The 19,976-nt window shown below is 42.2% G+C and overlaps 1 protein-coding gene and 1 pseudogene across 1 annotated transcript; both read right to left on the bottom strand.

Annotated features, from left to right (window-relative positions):
* Window positions 1-1,030: 1,030 nt before the first annotated feature.
* Window positions 1,031-5,539, bottom strand: LOC148036409 (uncharacterized; annotated as a pseudogene).
* A 199-nt stretch (window positions 5,540-5,738) lies between these two features.
* Window positions 5,739-7,037, bottom strand: LOC148036408 (uncharacterized). Its single transcript, XM_087678932.1, is given in 2 exon segments — window positions 5,739-6,413; window positions 6,807-7,037. Coding segments are annotated over 2 exon segments (906 nt in total).
* Window positions 7,038-19,976: the final 12,939 nt, after the last annotated feature.

Raw genomic sequence — 19,976 nt, 5'->3', positions numbered from 1 at the left:
CTAGAAAACGCCGCCCGGCACTCCCAAGGAATGACATGGGGTTTGCCAACTAGGGTCTCTCGAGTCTACCCCGCAACAAAACTTATCTGACCGTTCCCATTAGGATCGACTTGAAGTCTGACTTTTCCTAACATCTCCCGTTAACATTTTCTTTAAGGAAAGCTCTCGGCTAACTCAGACCACCCTTCCGTAGGATAGACCCATTGGTCACATCCACCACGCTTCCCTCGGTGGTTGATTTAGTTATCTAATTACCTATCATGTTATGTTTGACACATAAAAGCAGCTTTCTTAATAAACCCATTAGTCACTATCAAGAATTGCGTTGTCGTAGATTTCGTGTAAGGGCTGCTGAACACGGAGTTCAAGTTGCAACAAGGAAAGAGGCTAACAAGAAGAAATCAAATTTTTGATGCCAAAGTTCACTATATTCCTTGCCAAGTAAATTACATGAGGTCCATGTTTAGAAAAATCTGTAGTATCTCATAATCTATTTTGCATTCAGGTGTATGAAGTCAATTTTGCCATTGTCACATAGACTTGAAGAGTTTTGCTGGAAAGAGTTCTGCTGGGCAGCAATTCTGAGCCTTTTCTCGATCTAATCATTGAGCAATCAACCCATAAGTCTACCCAACATTCAGCACTAGTTCAAGACTATTCTCAGCATTCAAATTTCAGCAAGAGATTGCCACACGAGAAGACAATAGCAGTGGACAGCAAAGAAGGCAACACCTTCAATGGAATTAAGACTGAAGAGGGAAATGGGTTAAGGTTATATATCTCTGTGCAAACGAAGATGATGGCTCTTGGTGGAAACTTAGAGTTAGCCATGTCCTGGCATGAGCAAATTGCAGCTCCAAGTCACAGCTTGCCTTGTCTGAACTTCATCTTGGGGTCTTCCAGGACATTGAGTAGGTCAGAAGATACCGGCAGTGATCTTGTTGACTTGTTTTAAACAAGTTCCAAGAGTGATGCACCAGCCTTGGCATATGGAAGAGGCAGAGAGAAAAGAATCGGTTGCTGAAGTAGACTAGTGATAGCCTTCACAAGAGATTTCCCATTCAAGTCTTCCAAGATCAGGTTTCTTCCCAGTTTGTGCCTCTGTCCATGCTTTCGCAATAGTTCTTTTCATATCTTCATCACCTTCTTCATACATGTTCTTTATCATGTCCATCAGTCCAGCCATGGGATCCTTGTCAGCTTCCAACTTAAGCTTCAGCTTGTCTTCCTTGAAGTGCAGATCAGGCCAATTGCCCTTGTCAGCCTTCTTGAGTGTGATTATGATTCGATTGGGCTTGACAACAGTAGTACACTTCTCAGGTAATATAGGTTTGCTTAATTTGGATACACCACACCGATAATTTTTGCCAAACACATCATGAATCTTGACATCAAAAGAAGTAGACTTGAAATCTGTGATAACATTTTCCTGGGAAGCCCCTTCAAGGAAAATATATAGCTTCACTGTCTCAACGTCTTAATCCCAGCTGAAGCTAGACAAGGTTGTGTATCGAATTTTCGGTGTTGATGGGACCTTAAGGAGGGGTACAGGTGTTGAGTGATTAGATGAAGTCGCAGCCTGAGCTCTTTCTAGGCTTTGAATCTCTGCTGAGAGTAGGATTTGGACGCGAGGCCGTTTGGCCTGGCTAAGCAAAGCTTTGAGCTCTACGACATCCTCGGATAAGTCCAATAGAATCGAGCAGCCCTGTTGATTGTTCAGGATGTTGCGCCTTCTTCACCTTGTGTTTATGCATCGCTATTACAGCGAGGGCTGTCTCTTCCTTGTCCAGAAGCAATCCATTACAGGAGATTGAAGCGATTTTCAACGGTTCTTGTTCAATGATCAGGAGATGACACTCGTGTGTATCCTCGAGAACAACGACGATGGCCGAGCTTGCAGATCGTTTATGCCAGCAATGCTAAAGCTCGCCGTCTTGCTGTACTCGTCTATTTCCTTTGCACATCCTCCGTAGCTTCAAGTCAATGCATTTGGCCTTCTTCCTCTCGGTTTCGTCTTCTGTAGCTTTGTCATCACCTTATAGCATCGTCTCTTGATTATGCCTCCTTGTTTCTCATTAATTGTGCCTCCTATCACACAGAGTAAAGCGCCCGAGAGGCGGGTACTCAGAGAAGGTATTTTTCTGCATTCAACTCTGTTGGCTAAATGAATTCAGCCCTCTGCAGCTCTGTTAGCTGATCAAGATCAGCCATAAATTCAGTTTGCTAAGTTTTCTCAGCCTCTAACTCTGTTTGCAGCATAAAACCAGAAATTTCCTGAAACATATCCAAGGTTTGCACAGGTATGATCTTTGAACCCTTACATACATCAGTTTTCAGCATTGCTCCCATCTCAAACAATGTATCTGCATAAGACATCCCTTCATACAATTCATCTACATGCTCTTCTGCTTGCAAAATACCTGCATTCTTCAACTCTTTCTCCTTACGACCAATGTACTGCCTGGCAGCTCTAGGCAAATCTGAAATTTTCTGATAACTCACTGAACTATCTGAAGAAAAACCAACAAAATTATTGGAGAAAGACTGGCTGCCAGAAGGCGAGATCTCCTCTTTTCTCCGCTCCGTACCACTGGCGTCTCGCAAGACAGCGGTACCTAATGAAAATCCAACTCCTTCGCAGGTAGTGGTGCCTCACGCAAGGAGTCCCTGTTTCTCGGATGATTTACCCCAACAGTCATAAACTGAACAGCTCGCATACCATCTGTACTGCGTATCCGCGCATAAGCCGACCCGTCATCCATCACTTTCGTTTCCATTCTTGCTTCTGTAATGAAAGGCTGTCCAAGAATAATCAGATTAGAGCAAGAATCCTGAACAAAGCAATGATAATCCTCTTCAACATTACCAATAGAAATTCTGATACTCGGACAAGTAGCATACATATCACCAGAAGTATTATTGGCGGCTCTCATGTGCCAGCCATGCTCTGCATCCATAGGCCACTTGCCATTCTCATAAACACCTCGAGTAATAAGATTAATCTCAGAACCATGATCAACTAAAGCGACCAATGGAATTTGTTTCTCTCCAATCCTTACCACTGTCTCAGTGGTTGCTCTAGCCCAATGACTTCGTGAAAAATGGCTGCTAGGAATGAGAATAGGGGTATCATCATCTTCATACTACATAGGCTGAACTATTTTCTCCAATTGCGGATTAACAGAAGCATTCTCAACCATCACTGCATCATCATGCTCTTCCCCAAGAGCTCCATGCCACAATCCCTGTAAAGCAGGTCCTTCCATCGCATGTCGTTTCCTCCGCAAAAGATCCTGCATCTGATCCTGTATTTCTCTTCTAGCAATCCCAAGAGCTTCTCCAACAGTAAAAGTAACTTCACTATTCAAAATTCTTTCATGAAAAATCTTACTCATATCCGTCTGCATATCAAGGTCTGACAAGAGCTTGAATCATGGCTCCTTTCTTGGTTGCCTCTTTTCTTTCATCTGCTTATCTCCCATAGGTTGATCAAGACCTGTTTGAGCTGGAGAACTTGATATAGGTGGAGCTGTAACAGGTGGTGAGACAAAGTCACCCCCTCTAGTCTTTTTGGAGGTGCTGGGACCCTCCTCATCTCTTCTTCTCGTTTCCTCAACCATGGCATCTAAACCCTGTGTTTTAGCCATATAAGCAAAAATAGAATACCTGTCAACAGGAGAATCCCATCCTGTTTCTCCTCGGATGCTGGAGCCCACACAAGTCATAGTAGATGCCTGAACTTTTCCTCTTCTCGCTATCTCCAAGGCAAAGGACCATAAAGCAAAGTCTCCACCATCAGATTTCTGCTCAAGCTGGACTCCATAAGCTGAAGCATCTCCTCTAACACTCACATAAGCTGATCACGCAGCCATATCATCAAAAAGCTTCTTCATGCCTCCCTTACCGAAGTTCGTGTCAAGAGGAGCGCCAGTCTCTGTCAGCCATATCTTCCCATCTTGTCCCCAGAACACTACATTCTTCTTACGTGCTTCCTGAAAAGCATCATAATCTCTGCAGTGTTGGTGCTCTGTACTATCGCACCAAATACATCGTCGCCCTTTTCTTTGACCAGCTGAAAAAGCAGTCGCTGGAGCAGGTGCTACAGCAGGTACTGACATAAGTTGCTCCTTTAACTTACCAACTTCAGCTTTGACTGCTTCAATTGTCAAATCTGCCAAGCCTTTAATAACATCATCTACAGATAAGGATACTGGAGTAGCAGGAACTCGTGGATTCGCAGCAGGAGGAGTAGACTTAGGCAAAGAAGTTGCAGCAAGGGTAGAAGAAGAAGTCTCCAAGGATTTTTCAGGAACTGATCCTGTATTACGATGCAATCTTACTCTCCTGCGCTGCTTTTTAACAAGAGCATTCACAACATCAATGATATGTCTCCACTCGGTCTTTAAACCTGAATCAGTAGCTTGATCTTCCAAAAGATCATCCAACTTTTCCTGTAAATCAGCATCTGCAGCTTGTAAAAATAACTCCACTTTCTACATCTCCAAAGCTTGCCGTTCAGTCCCATCCAACTGATCATAGCATCTTTCAAACTCTCGCAGAAGAGTGGTAACAGAAAGTCCCTTATTTGGCATAGAAACCCATGCTAAAAAATTCCTGCGATTCATAAGACTTGTATCCTCCAGGAAATATTCATCTTTTAATGCCTTCTTAAATTCAGCCCAACCTGCATGTGTTTCTTGAATTTCTGCAATTCGGCCTTCAAGAGCGCGCACCACGATCCGCAAGAAGTAGCGGCTCCAAACATCTTGAGAAACCCCAAAAAACTTCATCTTTTCTTCATACAAATGCAGGTAAGTTGACACTTGCTGGCCATTAAACTGCTTCATCTCCTGTTGGACAGCTTTCAAGGCATCCATAGCATCACTGTCACGTTTTGCATGAGCTTGCTACTGCATATACATGGTAAATGAATGAAATAGGTTCTTCATGACATTATCATCTGTCATCTCTTCTTGCGAGTCTCCCATCTTGCTAAAAAATGACGCAGCACTTTCACGTCGGGTTCACCAGAAATGTCGTAGATTTCGTGTAAGGGCTGCTGAACACGGAGTTCAAGTTGCAACAAGGAAAGAGGCTAACAAGAAGAAATCAAATTTTTGATGCCAAAGTTCACTATATTCCTTACCAAGTAAATTACATGAGGTCCATGTTCAGAAAAATCTGTAGTATCTCATAATCTGTTTTGCATTCAGGTGTATGAAGTCAATTTTGCCATTGGCACATAGACTTGAAGAGTTTTGCTGGAAAGAGTTCTGCTGGGAAGCAATTCTGAGCCTTTTCTCGATCTAATCACTGAGCAATCAACCCATAAGTCTACCCAACATTTAGCACCAGTTCAAGACTGTTCTCAGCATTCAAATTTCAGCAAGAGATTGCCACAAGAGAAGACAATAGCAGTGGATAGCAAAGAAGGCAACACCTTCAACGGAATTAAGACTGAAGAGGGAAATGGGTTAAGGTTATATATCTCTATGCAAACGAAGATTATGGCTCTTGGTGGAAACTTAGAGTTAGCCATGTCCTGCCATGAGCAAATTGCAGCTCCAAGTCACAGCTTGCCTTGTCTGAACTTCATCTCGGGGTCTTCCAGAACATTGAGTAGGTCAGAAGATACCGGCAGTGATCTTGTTGGCTTGTTTTAAACAAGTTCCACGAGTGATGCACCAGCCTTGGCATATGGAAGAGGCAGAGAGAAAAGAATCGGTTGCTGAAGCAGACTAGTGATAGCCTTCACAAGAGATTTCCCATTCAAGTCTTCCAAGATCAGGTTTCTTCCCAGTTTGTGCCTCTGTCCATGCTTTCGCAATAGTTCTTTTCATATCTTCATCACCTTCTTCATACATGTTCTTTATCATGTCCATCAGTCTAGCCATGGGATCCTTGTCAGCTTCCAACTTAAGCTTCAGCTTGTCTTCCTTGAAGTGCAGATCAGGCCAATTGCCCTTGTCAGCCTTCTTGAGTGTGATTATGATTCGATTGGGCTTGACAACAGTAGTACACTTCTCAGGTAATATAGGTTTGCTTAATTTGGATACACCACACCGATAATTTTTGCCAAACACATCATGAATCTTGACATCAAAAGAAGTAGACTTGAAATCTGTGATAACATTTTCCTGGGAAGCCCCTTCAAGGAAAATATATAGCTTCACTGTCTCAACGTCTTAATCCTAGCTGAAGCTAGACAAGGTTGTGTATCGAATTTTCGGTGTTGATGGGACCTTAAGGAGGGGTACAGGTGTTGAGTGATTAGATGAAGTCGCAGCCTGAGCTCTTTCTAGGCTTTGAATCTCTGCTGAGAGTAGGATTTGGACGCGAGGCCGTTTGGCCTGGCTAAGCAAAGCTTTGAGCTCTACGACATCCTCGGATAAGTCCAATAGAATCGAGCAGCCCTGTTGATTGTTCAGGATGTTGCACCTTCTTCACCTTGTGTTTATGCATCGCTATTACAGTGAGGGCTGTCTCTTCCTTGTCCAGAAGCAATCCATTACAGGAGATTGAAGCGATTTTCAACAGTTCTTGTTCAATGATCAGGAGATGAGACTCGTGTGTATCCTCGAGAACAACGACGATGGCCGAGCTTGCAGATTGTTTATGCCAGCAATGCTAAAGCTCGTCGCTTGCTGTACTCGTCTATTTCCTTTGCACATCCTCCGTAGCTTCAAGTCAATGCATTTGGCCTTCTTCCTCTCGGTTTCGTCTTCTACAGCTTTGTCATCACCTTATAGCATCGTCTCCTGATTATGCCTTCTCATTCCTCATTAATTGTGCCTCCTGTCACACACAGCAAAGCGCCCGAGAGGTGGGTACTTAGAGAAGGTTTTCACAGTCATGGCCTTGGTGGGGTTCATCAAGTCCATTCGGAATGCCAAAAACTCCCGATAGTCGTCATCCTTCTTCCCCTTCGTATGCAAAGTTCCCCCCTTTTTGCCTTGTTTTCTGATTCTTTCTTGCTTCCTGATTCCCTGAATCTCCTTAGTCTCCTCTTTTTTTTCCCTTTTTCGATCTCTCTTCATCTCCTGTTATTAGTTTTCTTTTCATGCCGTTCACTGCGTGCCAAAAAAAACTCATTCTATCCCTCCCGAATAAAAAACCATTCTTCCCCTCCAAAATAGCCTGCTTTTTTCCCTCCAAAATCGGTTTAAAAACCCAAAAATAGGTTTCCCCTCTTCATCCTTGAATAACCTCTTATACCTTTAGCTTTGGCGATAATCTTTAATTCTGCCAGTTTTCTCTTCGAGAGATCCAAATGGAGATTAGTGCATGGTTTTAGATCTGAAGATTCAGCACCAGATTCATGACTCAACAACTTCTTACTGTCTGATTTAGGACTTGTTTCTTTCTCTTCTATCCATTCATTGCCTCTTCTCTTTACGGTGTCTTTCATTTCTTTCTGTGGGCTAACCTTCAAGGTACTTTTCACTACTTTTTCTGCAGCACCATCCACCTTTGAGCCTTTCTTTTAGGGTATCTTTGGAGTCATCAATTGCCCCATTAATAGACAGCTTTGTGATGGGTGATCTACACACAAACTACAACTTTGGCCTTGAAGATTGGATGGCAAAGTATTCCCTCGGTGCTTCACTAACACTTTGCTCGCTTCAGAACTTTTGAGAGACTTCCCTCAACTTTATGTCATGAGAACTTTTGAACTAAGATGATCGCTTCCACAAACCTTCCTTTGATTCCATAATTTCCTGCACTTTTCTTAGAGATCATCATTGAAATTATCAGCTTGATAATGTCCTTTGGCATCAGTTTTTCATATTTTTCTAACACACACACATCATGCATCCAAACAAAATCATATACATGCACTAAGGGAATATATACATTGGATGCGGATTATCAAAATGCATCACACAAACAATGAATCACACGCAAAAAATAACACAAATGCACAACAAAAGAAATGGAGGTGTATACGAATCGGATGCGCAGCAGCACGACAGCATGGTGGGGGAACTTGCTCAAGATGTTGCGCCAAACACACACAGAATGCACAAGGAGAATCTCACTCAAGAGACAAGAAGAGAGATGGAGGCCAAAATGTTTTCTTGCTGGTTTCTTCTTCTTCTTCCACACACTTTTCAATGTACACAAAGTATAGATAAGATACAACATAAAGAAAAGTGGCCTACTAAGTCAAACAATGCATAACTTACTACACTAGTCGACTGGTGCTATAACTATGCTGGCTGTAAATAGGTGTAACAACCTGAATATAATAAGTAATGAGTCAGTGGCCATGTGAGAGTCATAATGACCACCAACGTGCTAAGTATAGACGTGTGGACCCATCTAACTAGGCGGTCCATCATTAATGTCTGCATGTGTTGAGCTTGTCATCTCAACACTCCCCCTCACTGCATCTCTGCAACTCCAAGTAAGCTTCGAAACTTTTGAAGCTTCTCTATACCCAATGCCTTCATGAAGATGTCAGCTATCTAATCATGTGTGCTTACATACACCAAGTCAATCTCACCTACTAGTACCTTCTCTCTCACAAAGTGGTAGTGTACCTCAATATGTTTTGTCTTGGCATGGAACACAGGGTTCCTAGCCAAATGTATACTGCTCATGTTGTCACAATAAATGACAATTGGACCTTCCACTTGCACATCTAAATCAGCCAATAACTTTTGCAGCCATACTACCTCACATGCTACAACAGCAGTACCTCTATACTCAGCCTCTGTACTCGACAAAGCAACTGTAGATTGCTTTTTGCTGCTCCAAGTAACTGCTGTACTACCAAGAGAGAATATGTATCTGCTGGTAGATCTTCTATTAGACATACTACTAGCCCAATCTGCATCTGTGTATCCAAACACCTGTACATCTATACCTGCCTCATAGAAAAGTCCATAATGTAATGTGGACTTCACATATCTCAATATGCGTATGACTGCATCCAAATGTGGCTTTCTAGGTACTTGCATAAACTGACTCACAAGACCAACAGCGTAGCTCAAGTCCGGCCTTGTAATGGTCATGTAGATCAAACTCCCTAATACCCTCCTAAACATAGTAGGGTCTTCTATCTCATCCCCAACATCAGCATTCAACTTTACATTCGGCTCCAACAGGACTGAAAGTGGTTTGCATGCTGTCATACCATACTTGGACAACATATCCAAGCCATACTGTCTTTGGGATAGCCATATACCATCATCACATCTGATCACCTCAATGCCAAGGAAGTACCTTAGCTCACCTAAATCCTTCATCTCAAACTTCTTCTTCAAAAAGTCCTTGACTTCAACAATCCCACTATCACTATCACCTGTAATAATCAAGTCATCCACATAGATGACCATGATGACCAAACCTGCATCTCCCTTTCTCACATAAAGTGAGTGATCAGCATCAGAAACATAAAAGCCAATATTGACAAGATACTCTCTGATCTTGTCAGACCATGCTCTAGGTGCTTGCTTGAGCCCATAGAGCGCCTTCTTCAACTTGCACACATACGTGGGATGCTCTAAATCTTCATAATCTGTTGGCTGATCCATATACACTTCTTCCTGCAAATCACCATGCAAGAAGGCATTCTTCACATCCATTTGCTGCAACCTCCAACCTTTGGCTGCTGCCAAAGCAATCACACATCTGACAATTGCCATCCTAGCAACTGGACTGAAGGTTTCTTCATAATCTATGCCATATGACTAGGCATAGCCTTTTGCAACCAGCCTAGATTTGTACCTACTAATAGAACCATTTTCATTGTGCTTAATCTTATAAACCCACTTACATCCAATAGTTTTCTTGCCCTTTGGCAATGATACTAGATCCCAAGTCTTATTGGCCTCTAATGCAGCCATCTCCTCATCCATTGCTGCATTCCAATGAGTATGACCAATAGGATCCTCAAAACAAGTGGGCTCAACATCCTCAACTAGTTTCACCATATAAGCATAATGGTGAGCTGCATAACCTTCAAACCAAATCTTTTAACAGGGTATCTGACCCTACTAGATCTGTGTACCACCGGATCACTCAATGGAGCCTTTACATTATTATGAGCTCTCTATACACTTGGTGTCCTGATAGAAGGAATACCAAGCTCATCATCCAAGCTCTCTGAGCCACTGGAGTCTCCATCAAGAATTGAATCAATGCCATCTGACACTTTATTCTTTCGTTTGTCTTTACCTGTAGTACTACTAGATGCACCTAAAGATGTAGAGCTACTCCTTAGTCTCCTAGACCAAGGACTACCAGATGATGTCTCTGGTCCACTAAGAGTTCGTGATTCTTTCTTTTCAGCCTGCACATGAGTGTCATGACCATCATCATCATCCAATGCATCACCACTAGATGCATACCAACTGCTCATTTCATTAAAGATGACATCCCTGCTCGCTCTGAACTTACTTGTGACAGGGTTATAACAGCGATAACCTTTCTGCTCTAAAGAATATCTAATAAAGACACATTTTTGTGCCTTTGGATCAAGCTTCTTTCGTAGATCATCTGGCACATGAACATATGCAACACAGCCAAATACCTTCAAGTGCAATACATCAGGCTTCTTTCCAGTAAAGCATTCTTCAGGAGTCATCCCATGAACTGCAGTTGTGGGAGTTCTGTTCATAATATAAATAGCAGTATGAACAGCCTCAGACCAAAAGTGCTTAGGCATATTCTTTTCAGCCATCAAGGCACGTGCAACTTCTGCAATATGCCTATTTTTCCTTTCTACAATCCCATTTTGCTGTGGAGTATACCTGCATGTGAACTATCTCTTTATCCCATGAGACCTCAGAAAATCACTGAACTCATTCGAGAGGTACTCTCCCCCTCCATTTGACCTCAAGTACTTTACTTTCAAGCCTGTTTCCCTTTCAAACTGCACCCTTGAAAGTTCTAAAGTGCTCAAACGCTTCACTCTTTTCCTTCATAAAATATACCCATAGCTTTTTAGAATAATCATCAATGAATGTGACAAAGTATAAACTGCCTCCAAGAGATACATTTTGTGTACGCCCCCAAATATCTGTATGCATAACATCAAGGACATTTCTGCTTACATCTTTGTCATGTGAAAAGGGTTGTCTTTCCTGCTTACCAAACTGACATGCTTCGCATACCTTATGAAATTCTGCAACTCTAAATGTAGGCAAACTGGTAACCAACCCTTTGGACTGCATTAATTTTAGCCTTTGTACATTTGCATGTCCAATGCATTTGTGCCAAAGTTCAATATCTACAACAACACCTTTTCCTTTAGCATACATAGCAGCATTCATGGTAGGAATTCCACCATCCAAAGTGAACATACGTCTAACTCTACTTCCCTTTGCAACCAACCTGCACTTGTCATTGAAGTCTTCTACAAAGCAACCCTTTGCATTAAATCTGACTTGCAGCACTTGCTCTACCATCTGATCGACTAACACCAAGTTCTTTGTAATAGATGGCACATGTAATACATCTGAAAGACTCTTTGTCCTACCATCATGCAAGGATAAGGGAACTTTTCCAATATGTAATATTGGGTGGCATGAATCATCACCCGTCTACACATAACCTGTATTTTGTAAATCCTGCATCTCTCCAAACCATTCTGCATGGCTGGTCATATGATTGGATGCACCTGAATCAACATACCAAACATCATCATGTGTTCCCTTTCTTGTAACAGCATTCAACATATGCTGCATAACAAACAAGCGTTCATTTTTGTCTTCATTCTGTCATGAAGACAATGCATAGTTTCCTTGCTGCAACTTACCACTATGAATATCATCTTTATTAGCATAACATTGGGCTGCAATATGATGTGTTTTGCCACAGTAGTGACACACAATACCAGAGTTGTTAGAACCTCTGTTCTGCCATCCACCTCTTCCTCTAAAGCTCCCCCTACCTCTAAAGTTACCACGACCTCCTGAAACCTGCATATCACCAAATTGCTGATTCAATTTGTTTTGCTAGTTGTCACTACCATGTCCTGTACCACGGCCTCTTGAAGAGGACCTACCACATCCCCTTCTTGAACTGGAGTAGAAAGCTTGGACTTGTTCACCACTTTTTTCAGATGTCTCACTCTGCATGTTGATCTCTTCAGTGATCATAAGGGAGACCAACTCATTGAAATCTGGAAATGGCTTTCTGACATACGGAAGTTACAAAAGACTTCCAAGCCTTTTCATTGTTAAGTCCACCCAAGGTAGACGACAACAAATCATCATCATCAGGCATTGCATCAATCGTTGCTAAGGTATCTGCAATGCTCCTTACCTTTAGTGCATACTCATTGATAGACATCTTCCCTTTTTCAATGTATTCAACTCTTGCTTGAGTTGAATCTTTCATGCCTTTGTATTTACGGAAAACATACTTTCAAGTATGGTCCAAGGTGCATATGAATTCTCTGTATTTCTAATATGTCCCAGCATATTATTGTCAATTACTGCAGATAGCCAATACATGACCTTTTTGTCTTTTGCATTCCATTCCTTCCATGCCTTTGTCTCTTCTGCAATTGGAGGATCACTTACCTCTGGCTCCTTTTCTTCACCTGAAACAAACTCGTAGAGGCCTTTTCCAATAAGGAAGTTCGTGACACAGAACTTCCATGAAGGGTATTTGTTCTTGTCGAGCTTCTCAACGATGGGATTTCCACTGTTTTCTGCCATTATCACAAAACTAATACCAAACAGTAAGCAAATCTTCTACAACCCTCGACCTATAGTGCACAGCAATATTTTCATTGTCTGCTCAATAATACATGCAATCTGCAACCAGTTTGTAGATAAACCTTGTGTTTACTTCCTGCAAACACCTCAAAATTTACAGATTCGCAATCTGTAACCAGCGCACCCATTTTCGGTCAATACAACCAAAATCATAGTGTACCCTGACACTGTTGTCCGTAACCTTGCGGCTCTAAAATGAAGCCTGAAATGACCTCGGATGGCCAAAATAGCAGTGGCAAAGCCCTAAAAGGTTTATCGACAGAATAGACAGTGCTCTTCGCGTACACCAAATCTCACTACAATCTGAGATTTTTGCTCTGCCCTGCTTCTGGTGCCTCCACAAGCACTGTCCAAGAGAAAGAGTGGAAGAATGGGAGAGCTTCTTACCTGTGGCTTGCTTGCTCGAACCTTCCTTCTTCTCCTTCACTTCAGCCTTCAAAATCAGCCTCTCTCAGTGGCATGGCTCTGATACCATGTCAAGAATCACGTGGTGGGGGAACTTGCTCAAGATGCTGCGCCGAACACACACAGCATGCATAAGGAGAAGCTCACTCAAGAGACAAGAAGAGAGATGGAGGCCAAAACGTTTTCTTGCTGGTTTCTTCTTCTTCTTCCACACACTTTTCAATGTACAAAAAGTATAGATAAGATACAACATAAAGGAAAGTGGCCTGCTAAGTGAAACAATGCATAATCGACTATACTAGTCGATCGGTGCTATAACTATGCTAGTTGTAAATAGGTGTAACAACCTGAATATAATAAGTAATGAGTCAGTGGCTATGTGAGAGTCATAATGACCACCAACGTGCTAAGTGTAGATGTATGGACCCATCTAACTAGGCGGTCTATCATTAATATCCGCATGTGTTGAGCTTGTTATCTCAACAGTCACATGTTCCTTTACGTAATTTAGGGCACAAACACGAAGACAAGATAAAACATGATCAAACACTTCCTTAACTTATCTTCATATTAATATTTGTCGCCCTCCCATATAGGAGAATTAAGTATTCCTTTCTGCCTCCGCAGAAAAATCCTTTTGTCTCCCAGCAATAACCCTGAAGGTTTTATCCTACCAAGATTCTGCCTTGTAACTAGTATCAAGGCCTTGAGATCCCATCTCGAGTCATGTAGAACACTTGTGTAGGGCTCAGAGGCATTAGGATTTACGGCCAGAGCCCCCACTGTCACCCAAGCGTCCTCCTACGCCAAGTAATTTCCACAGAGAGACCTCTTGTGGAGGGTTCGGTCCACATTTTCGGCTCGGATTCACAACCCCCTTGGTTAGGGTTTGGTAGTTTGCGGGGGGTAGCTAGCACCATCCTTCCTTAATTATCCCTTTAGGAAATCATCCACAGCTGAAGCCACCAGTTTAATAACAATTACTAGGGAAACCATCCCTTTTATTTCCATGGCAATCAGTCATCTCAGACCCGGCCATGCAATCATCAATCACAAACAACTTGGATTAGCATCCAAAACCACATCAACAAATAGTTGAATGCACAACCTCTTACTTCAAGGAATCACAATTCCATTGCATGCACAACTAGAATTTAACTTGGATATATCAAAACACTTTTACAATCTTTCCAAACAACCAAGCATAACTTGGGTCAACAATCCATCTTTCACAAGACCAACCTTAGTTAAAACCATTTCAACAGTTTTGAGCAACATGCTTAGCATGAATCAACTACCCTAAAGTTCACTCTCCCCCTTGGGTTAGGGCTTCACAGGGTCGATTTAACAAGTTCCTTCAAGGTCCTTTTGTCTTGCGCGGCCCTCGATGGTTGCGAATTACTTGACAATCTATCTAGTTCATTGAGTTTCACAACCATAGAGCCTTTGATGGACAACCCTTTGTTGAAAAAGAAACGACTAAGTCCTTGGAGTTGGGTTATTAAGTTTTCAAGGTATGGTAATAAACCCTCCTTGTTGGTCATCAGTTGGACATCAACTTTAAGTAAATGCAACATCTTCTAACCTTCTATCTTTAAGTGTGATACTATGTAGAATTTTTCTAGTCAAATTCACTCCTCATGCGCTTGGAGCATACCAATGCAATACCCACTTTTATCACCTTTCCACTCTATTATCCCCATTAAAGTGATATGCAATGAGAAGTTCATGCATTAATAACCTCTAGACCCTAGTGTGTCCACCTTTGTGCAGGTGTTTGCAAAGGAAAACATATATCACAACAACTATTGTGTCGTAGGAAATTTCTTAAGTATGTATTAAATTCCTGAATGGATACATCATAGTGTAGGAAAACTTAGATGTTTAAGAGAGTAGTTTTGTATTGATTATAAACTTATTTAGGATGCAATCTATGTCATAACCTCAACTGAACATTATATGACTCGTACTAAGCCTTAATAAGTTTGCATCCTATGCGGGAATAGATTACAAATTCCTTTCATTTCATGTGATAAATCATGCTTATAGATTGAATTATACGTACAATGGAAGACAGAAGTTCCTTTCGAGTTTTACGGGTCACCTAGATGTGGAGAGAGGGTGAAGAGATGTTACGGTTGGTTGCGACTCCACTGGCATTTCTATCTTCGACCACGGCTTTCGCGCTAGTAATCTTAGTAAGCTTTCTCTTTGGAGCCATCTTGCATACACGATCCTTCACCCTGGGTCCTTGATGTGGTGGCTTTGTTCAAGGGCGGCTCGAGGGTGGTCACCAATCTGATGAGGGAGATGAAAGTCCGATAGTGTTCATGACTTTGAAAATCGCCTTGGTTGGAGATAATCTCTAACTTTCACCCCTTTCTCTCTCTCTCCTCTTCCTCTTCTACTTCTTTCTCTCTTCGTCTCCTTCTTCTTTTCTTCTTCTCCTTCTCTCTCATTGCTTCTCTTCTTCTTCTTTTCTCCTTCCCTTCTTCTCCTTCTTCTCTTCTTCTTCTTCTTCTCTCTCACTACTTCTCTTCCTCTCTTTTTTCTCTTCTTCTCTTCCTCTACTCCCCTCTTCTCTTCTCTCTCTTCTCTCTTCTCCTCCTTCTTCTTCTTCTTCCCTTCTCCTCTTCTCCTTCTCTCTCTTCTCTTTCTTCTTCTTCTTCTCTTCTTCCTCTCCTACTCTTTCTCCTCTCCTTTTTCCTACAAGTACTATCTCATGGATGAAATGATAGTGTACCTCTATATGCTTCATTTTGGCATGGAAAACGTGATTTGTTTCCAGAAGTACACTACTCAGATTATCAAAATATAGTGTCATTGGGGTGGCTTTTGCATAAATAAACTGATAAGCCCAAGTGCGTAGCTAAGATCAAGCCTAGTGATAGTCAAGCATATCAGACTTCCAACCATCTGCCTGTACATAGTAACATATGGAATCTTAGCTCCGGTGTCTACATCCAATTTCGTATTCTAATCCAATAGTGTATCAAGTGGTTTACACTATGTCATGCCATACTTTTTTAGCCTTTCCAATGGGTATTGTCTCTGCATCAACCATAATCCATTGGCTAAATTAACAACCTGAATGCCCGAAAAATATTGTAGCTCACCTAATTATTTCATGTCAAACTCTGATTTTAGCATAGTCATCACACCTGTATTCCAATATCATCATCACTTGTAATAATAAAATCATCCACATAGATGAGTAGTACATTCAAACTTGTATATACGCTCCGTATGAAAGGCAATATTCATGGAAAGGCAGTGTTCAGCAGTAGCTGGCTGAAAATTTTGAAGAAAAAGTATACCTAATTACTTTTGAAATGGGACCTATAGACATTTTCTCGATTGTGATTGGTTGATGACATTAGGCAAAATCACTATGGATTTCTCACAATTGTATATAGAGTTTATCTTCAATGGACAGCTCATCCATTTACAAGGATTTCCTAGTAGATTAGATTTTCACCTTATCACCATTCAACAACTCAAAAGGGAGTACAAGAGGTATTCACAAATATTTGTTTTGCATTTGAATAAAGAGATGGACGATCAGCCCAATAATTCAGCAAGTCATCCAGCCTTGATAGATCTTCTTGAGGAGTATAGGGATTTGTTTAAGGTGCCTAGTTCATTGCCTCCCAAGAGAGCAGTAGTAGCCTAGCAAATCAAGGAACTTCTTGAGATGGGATTCATAGAACCAAGTTCTTCACCTTATGCATCTCCAATTTTTTTAATAAAAAAGAAAGATGGATCTTTCAGGATGGGCATTGATTAGAGGGATCTTAATAAGATCACAGTGAAGAACAAATATCCAATACCCAATATTGATGATTTTCTTGATGAGCTCAAGGGGACTCGTTTCTTTACAAAGATTGATTTGAGGTCAGGGTATCATTAGATCTGCATGCGAGAGGGTGATGAAGTCAAGATTTCTTTCAGGACTAATCGTGGGCTCTATCATTTCTTAGTGATGCCATTTGGACTTACAAATGCTCCAGCTACCTTCTAGAGCCTGATGAATAAGATTTTGCAGCCTTTCCTCTTTCAATTTGTCTTGGTGTTCTTTGATGACATTTTGATTTACAGTAAGACTTTATAGGATCACTTAGCACATATGAGGAGGGTTTTTGATGTATTGAAACATCACATGCTTTTTGCTAAGGAGAAGAAATTTTCTTTCATGCAGACTGAAGTGGAATACTTGGGACATATTGTTAGTGAAAAAGGGATACAGGCTAATCCCAATAAGGTGCAATGTATCAAAGATTGGCCAACACCCATTGCTACTACTTCTCTTAGAGGATTTCTTGGTCTATCTTCATTCTATTGCCGATTCATCAAGCAATATGCGGCTATTGCAACTCCTTTTACTGACAAGTTGGAGAAGGAGGCTTTCTTTTGGGATGCTCCTGCAGATAGTAGCCACTGTTAACCCTCAAACGAACGAAGGTGGAAAATCCGGAAAAGCTAAAGCAGAAGACAAAGGCCAAGGCAAAGTGAAATGGAAGACAAAGAAGCACAATGAGAAAAGTCCTAAATAAGGGAGAAAGGCACACAAGGAAAAGCACAAGTTAATACTTTGGTAAAAGAGCGCAAGCGCATCATGGTCTAATCCAAGGAGCGCCGGGCTCTCAACCATGCAATTTGAGGGCAGGATGCCAAATGTGGCCTGTCCTGGTTTCCTGGGCCTCTTATTGCCCCATTCGAGCCTGTTAACCTCAGAGGTTGGTCCCTCATACTCTTCCAGCCAGAAATCTCGATCTATGCCCCTATTTCCCTGTTTCAGCCTGTTATATAGCAACAGAAAACCCTGTTGTTTTCCTTCTTTTTCCTATCCTAACCTTACCCTAATCAACAAAAATAAAAACCAGATATGGAGATGAATGGTCCTACTCTAATATTCAACAACAAATCAAAAACCTACTTGCTAAGGAGATCAAATACCTCTTCAAACTCCCTCGCTTCTACCTATCTACCTCAAGCACAATGGGAAAGGAGGCTAGGAAGATAGAAGGACAATGGAAAAAAGGGCCTAGGCCATGGCCGGCCATGTAAAAAAGGGGAAAGGGGATGACCGCCCAAAAGGGATTTAGGGTTTTGTATATAAAGTTGAAAAGTGAATGAGAAGCTCATTCTTGTGTGTGGCCAAAAGTGGCTCTCCTCCTCTTCTTCTTATTCTTATTCTTGCTTGCTTGAGCTTATGCTTGAGAGAGGGAGTGTGAGAGTGTGAGGGAGTGAGTGTGTGAGGGTGAGGGACCGGGGAGGAGAAGCTCTCCATCATCTCCTCTCTTCTTCTCTTCTTTTCTCTTCTCTTCTCTTACTCGCGGCAATGGAGCTTGGAGCGTGGAGCTTGGGGATGGAGCTTGCTTGAATCTTGCACTTGGATTGTGGATCTACCGGAGTGTGCGGGAGAGGAGGTAACTCGATCGGCATGGAGGTAAGCTCACTACACCCGTAAGGTAGGCATGGCGCATCGGCTATGTGAGAGGTAGCCATTAGTGCTCGGCTTGGAACGTTTGAAACAATAAGCGGTCCGAGGGTCTTGGCGGTTGAGCAAAAGCTCCCACATTTTGGTTTTGTTGCCGGGACCAAGGGATTCAAGCCTTGAGCACTTGCGCGCTTCGAATCGAGTATTGGAGTAGGGTTTTTCCCGAACTCGTGCTTGAGGTAGATAGGTAGAAGCGAGGGAGTTTGAAGAGGTATTTGATCTCCTTAGCAAGTAGATTTTTGATTTGTTGTTGAATATTAGAGTAGGACAATTCATCTCCATATCTGGTTTTGATTTTTGTTGATTAGGGTAAGGTTAGAATAGGAAAAAGAAGGAAAACAACAGGGTTTTCTGTTGCTGTATAACAGGCTGAAACAGGGAAATAGGGGCATAGATCCGGATTTCTGGCTGGAAGAGTATGAGGGACTAACATGTGAGGTTAACAGGCTGGAATGGGGCAATAAGAGGCCCAGGGAACCAGGACAGGCCACATTTGGCATCCTGCCCTCAAAGAAGAGAGTGAGTTTGAGAGCCAGGGAGAGAGAGAGAGACCTGCAAAGAGATCGTCAGTGTGCTGGCCGATTCGAGCGCCACACCATTTTTAGGTACGCCAGGCATTTCCCTCTGTGGCTTTGCATCTAATTAGGTGGCTCGGTGTGTTTTGGTGAAGTAGACGTTAGTCTAAAATGTCGAGTGCAACTCGCGGGCCGTCGACCACGCAGTCAGATCGGTTCATCCGAGTCCCAAAATAGGATTGTCCTATCTCTGGAGTCGGACCATCTGACTCCAAAAATTGGACCAGCTTTTTGATCCGAGTCCCAGAATCAGACCACCCAGAATCAGACTAGTCCCAGAGTCAAACCGTCCGACCACTAGAATCGGACCACCCTGTCCGATTCAATTCTTAGAATCGGACCACTTCGAAAATTGGACCACTTTTTTTATCCGACTCCCAGAATCGGACGTGACCAAAATTGGACCACTGGGCTGATGAAACCAACCCAAAATTGGACGTCCGATTTTGATAATCAGACTCTTGAAAATCGGACCTAGTAGGCCAACCAGAGCTCGCGCCGACTAGTGCAACTCTTAGCCCTTATGGGGGATACCCAGAAGCTCTCATAGGGAAGTGTAGAATCCTTGAAGCTGAAAGCTTGTTTATCCTATTTCATGTTCCTCCAAATAGTGCTAGCTACAGGAAGGAAACCCTCTTAGGAAGACCCTTCAAAAGGGCAACCAAGTGTGAGGCTGACTATGTAGCACAAAGGATACACCTGACACTACCGGGTGTGAGGATAGTCACAACCTATAGCAAGGGTGACCTCATCGAACCTCGAGGG

Source organism: Lygodium microphyllum, chromosome 5 (assembly GCF_053477565.2).
Source record: "Lygodium microphyllum isolate KBCC chromosome 5, Lygodium_microphyllum_v1.1.10, whole genome shotgun sequence".
In the NCBI taxonomy this organism is placed as follows: Eukaryota; Viridiplantae; Streptophyta; class Polypodiopsida; order Schizaeales; family Lygodiaceae; genus Lygodium; species Lygodium microphyllum.
The sequence above is the reverse complement of the archived record's forward strand: the minus strand, read 5'-3'. Positions and strand labels throughout refer to the sequence as shown.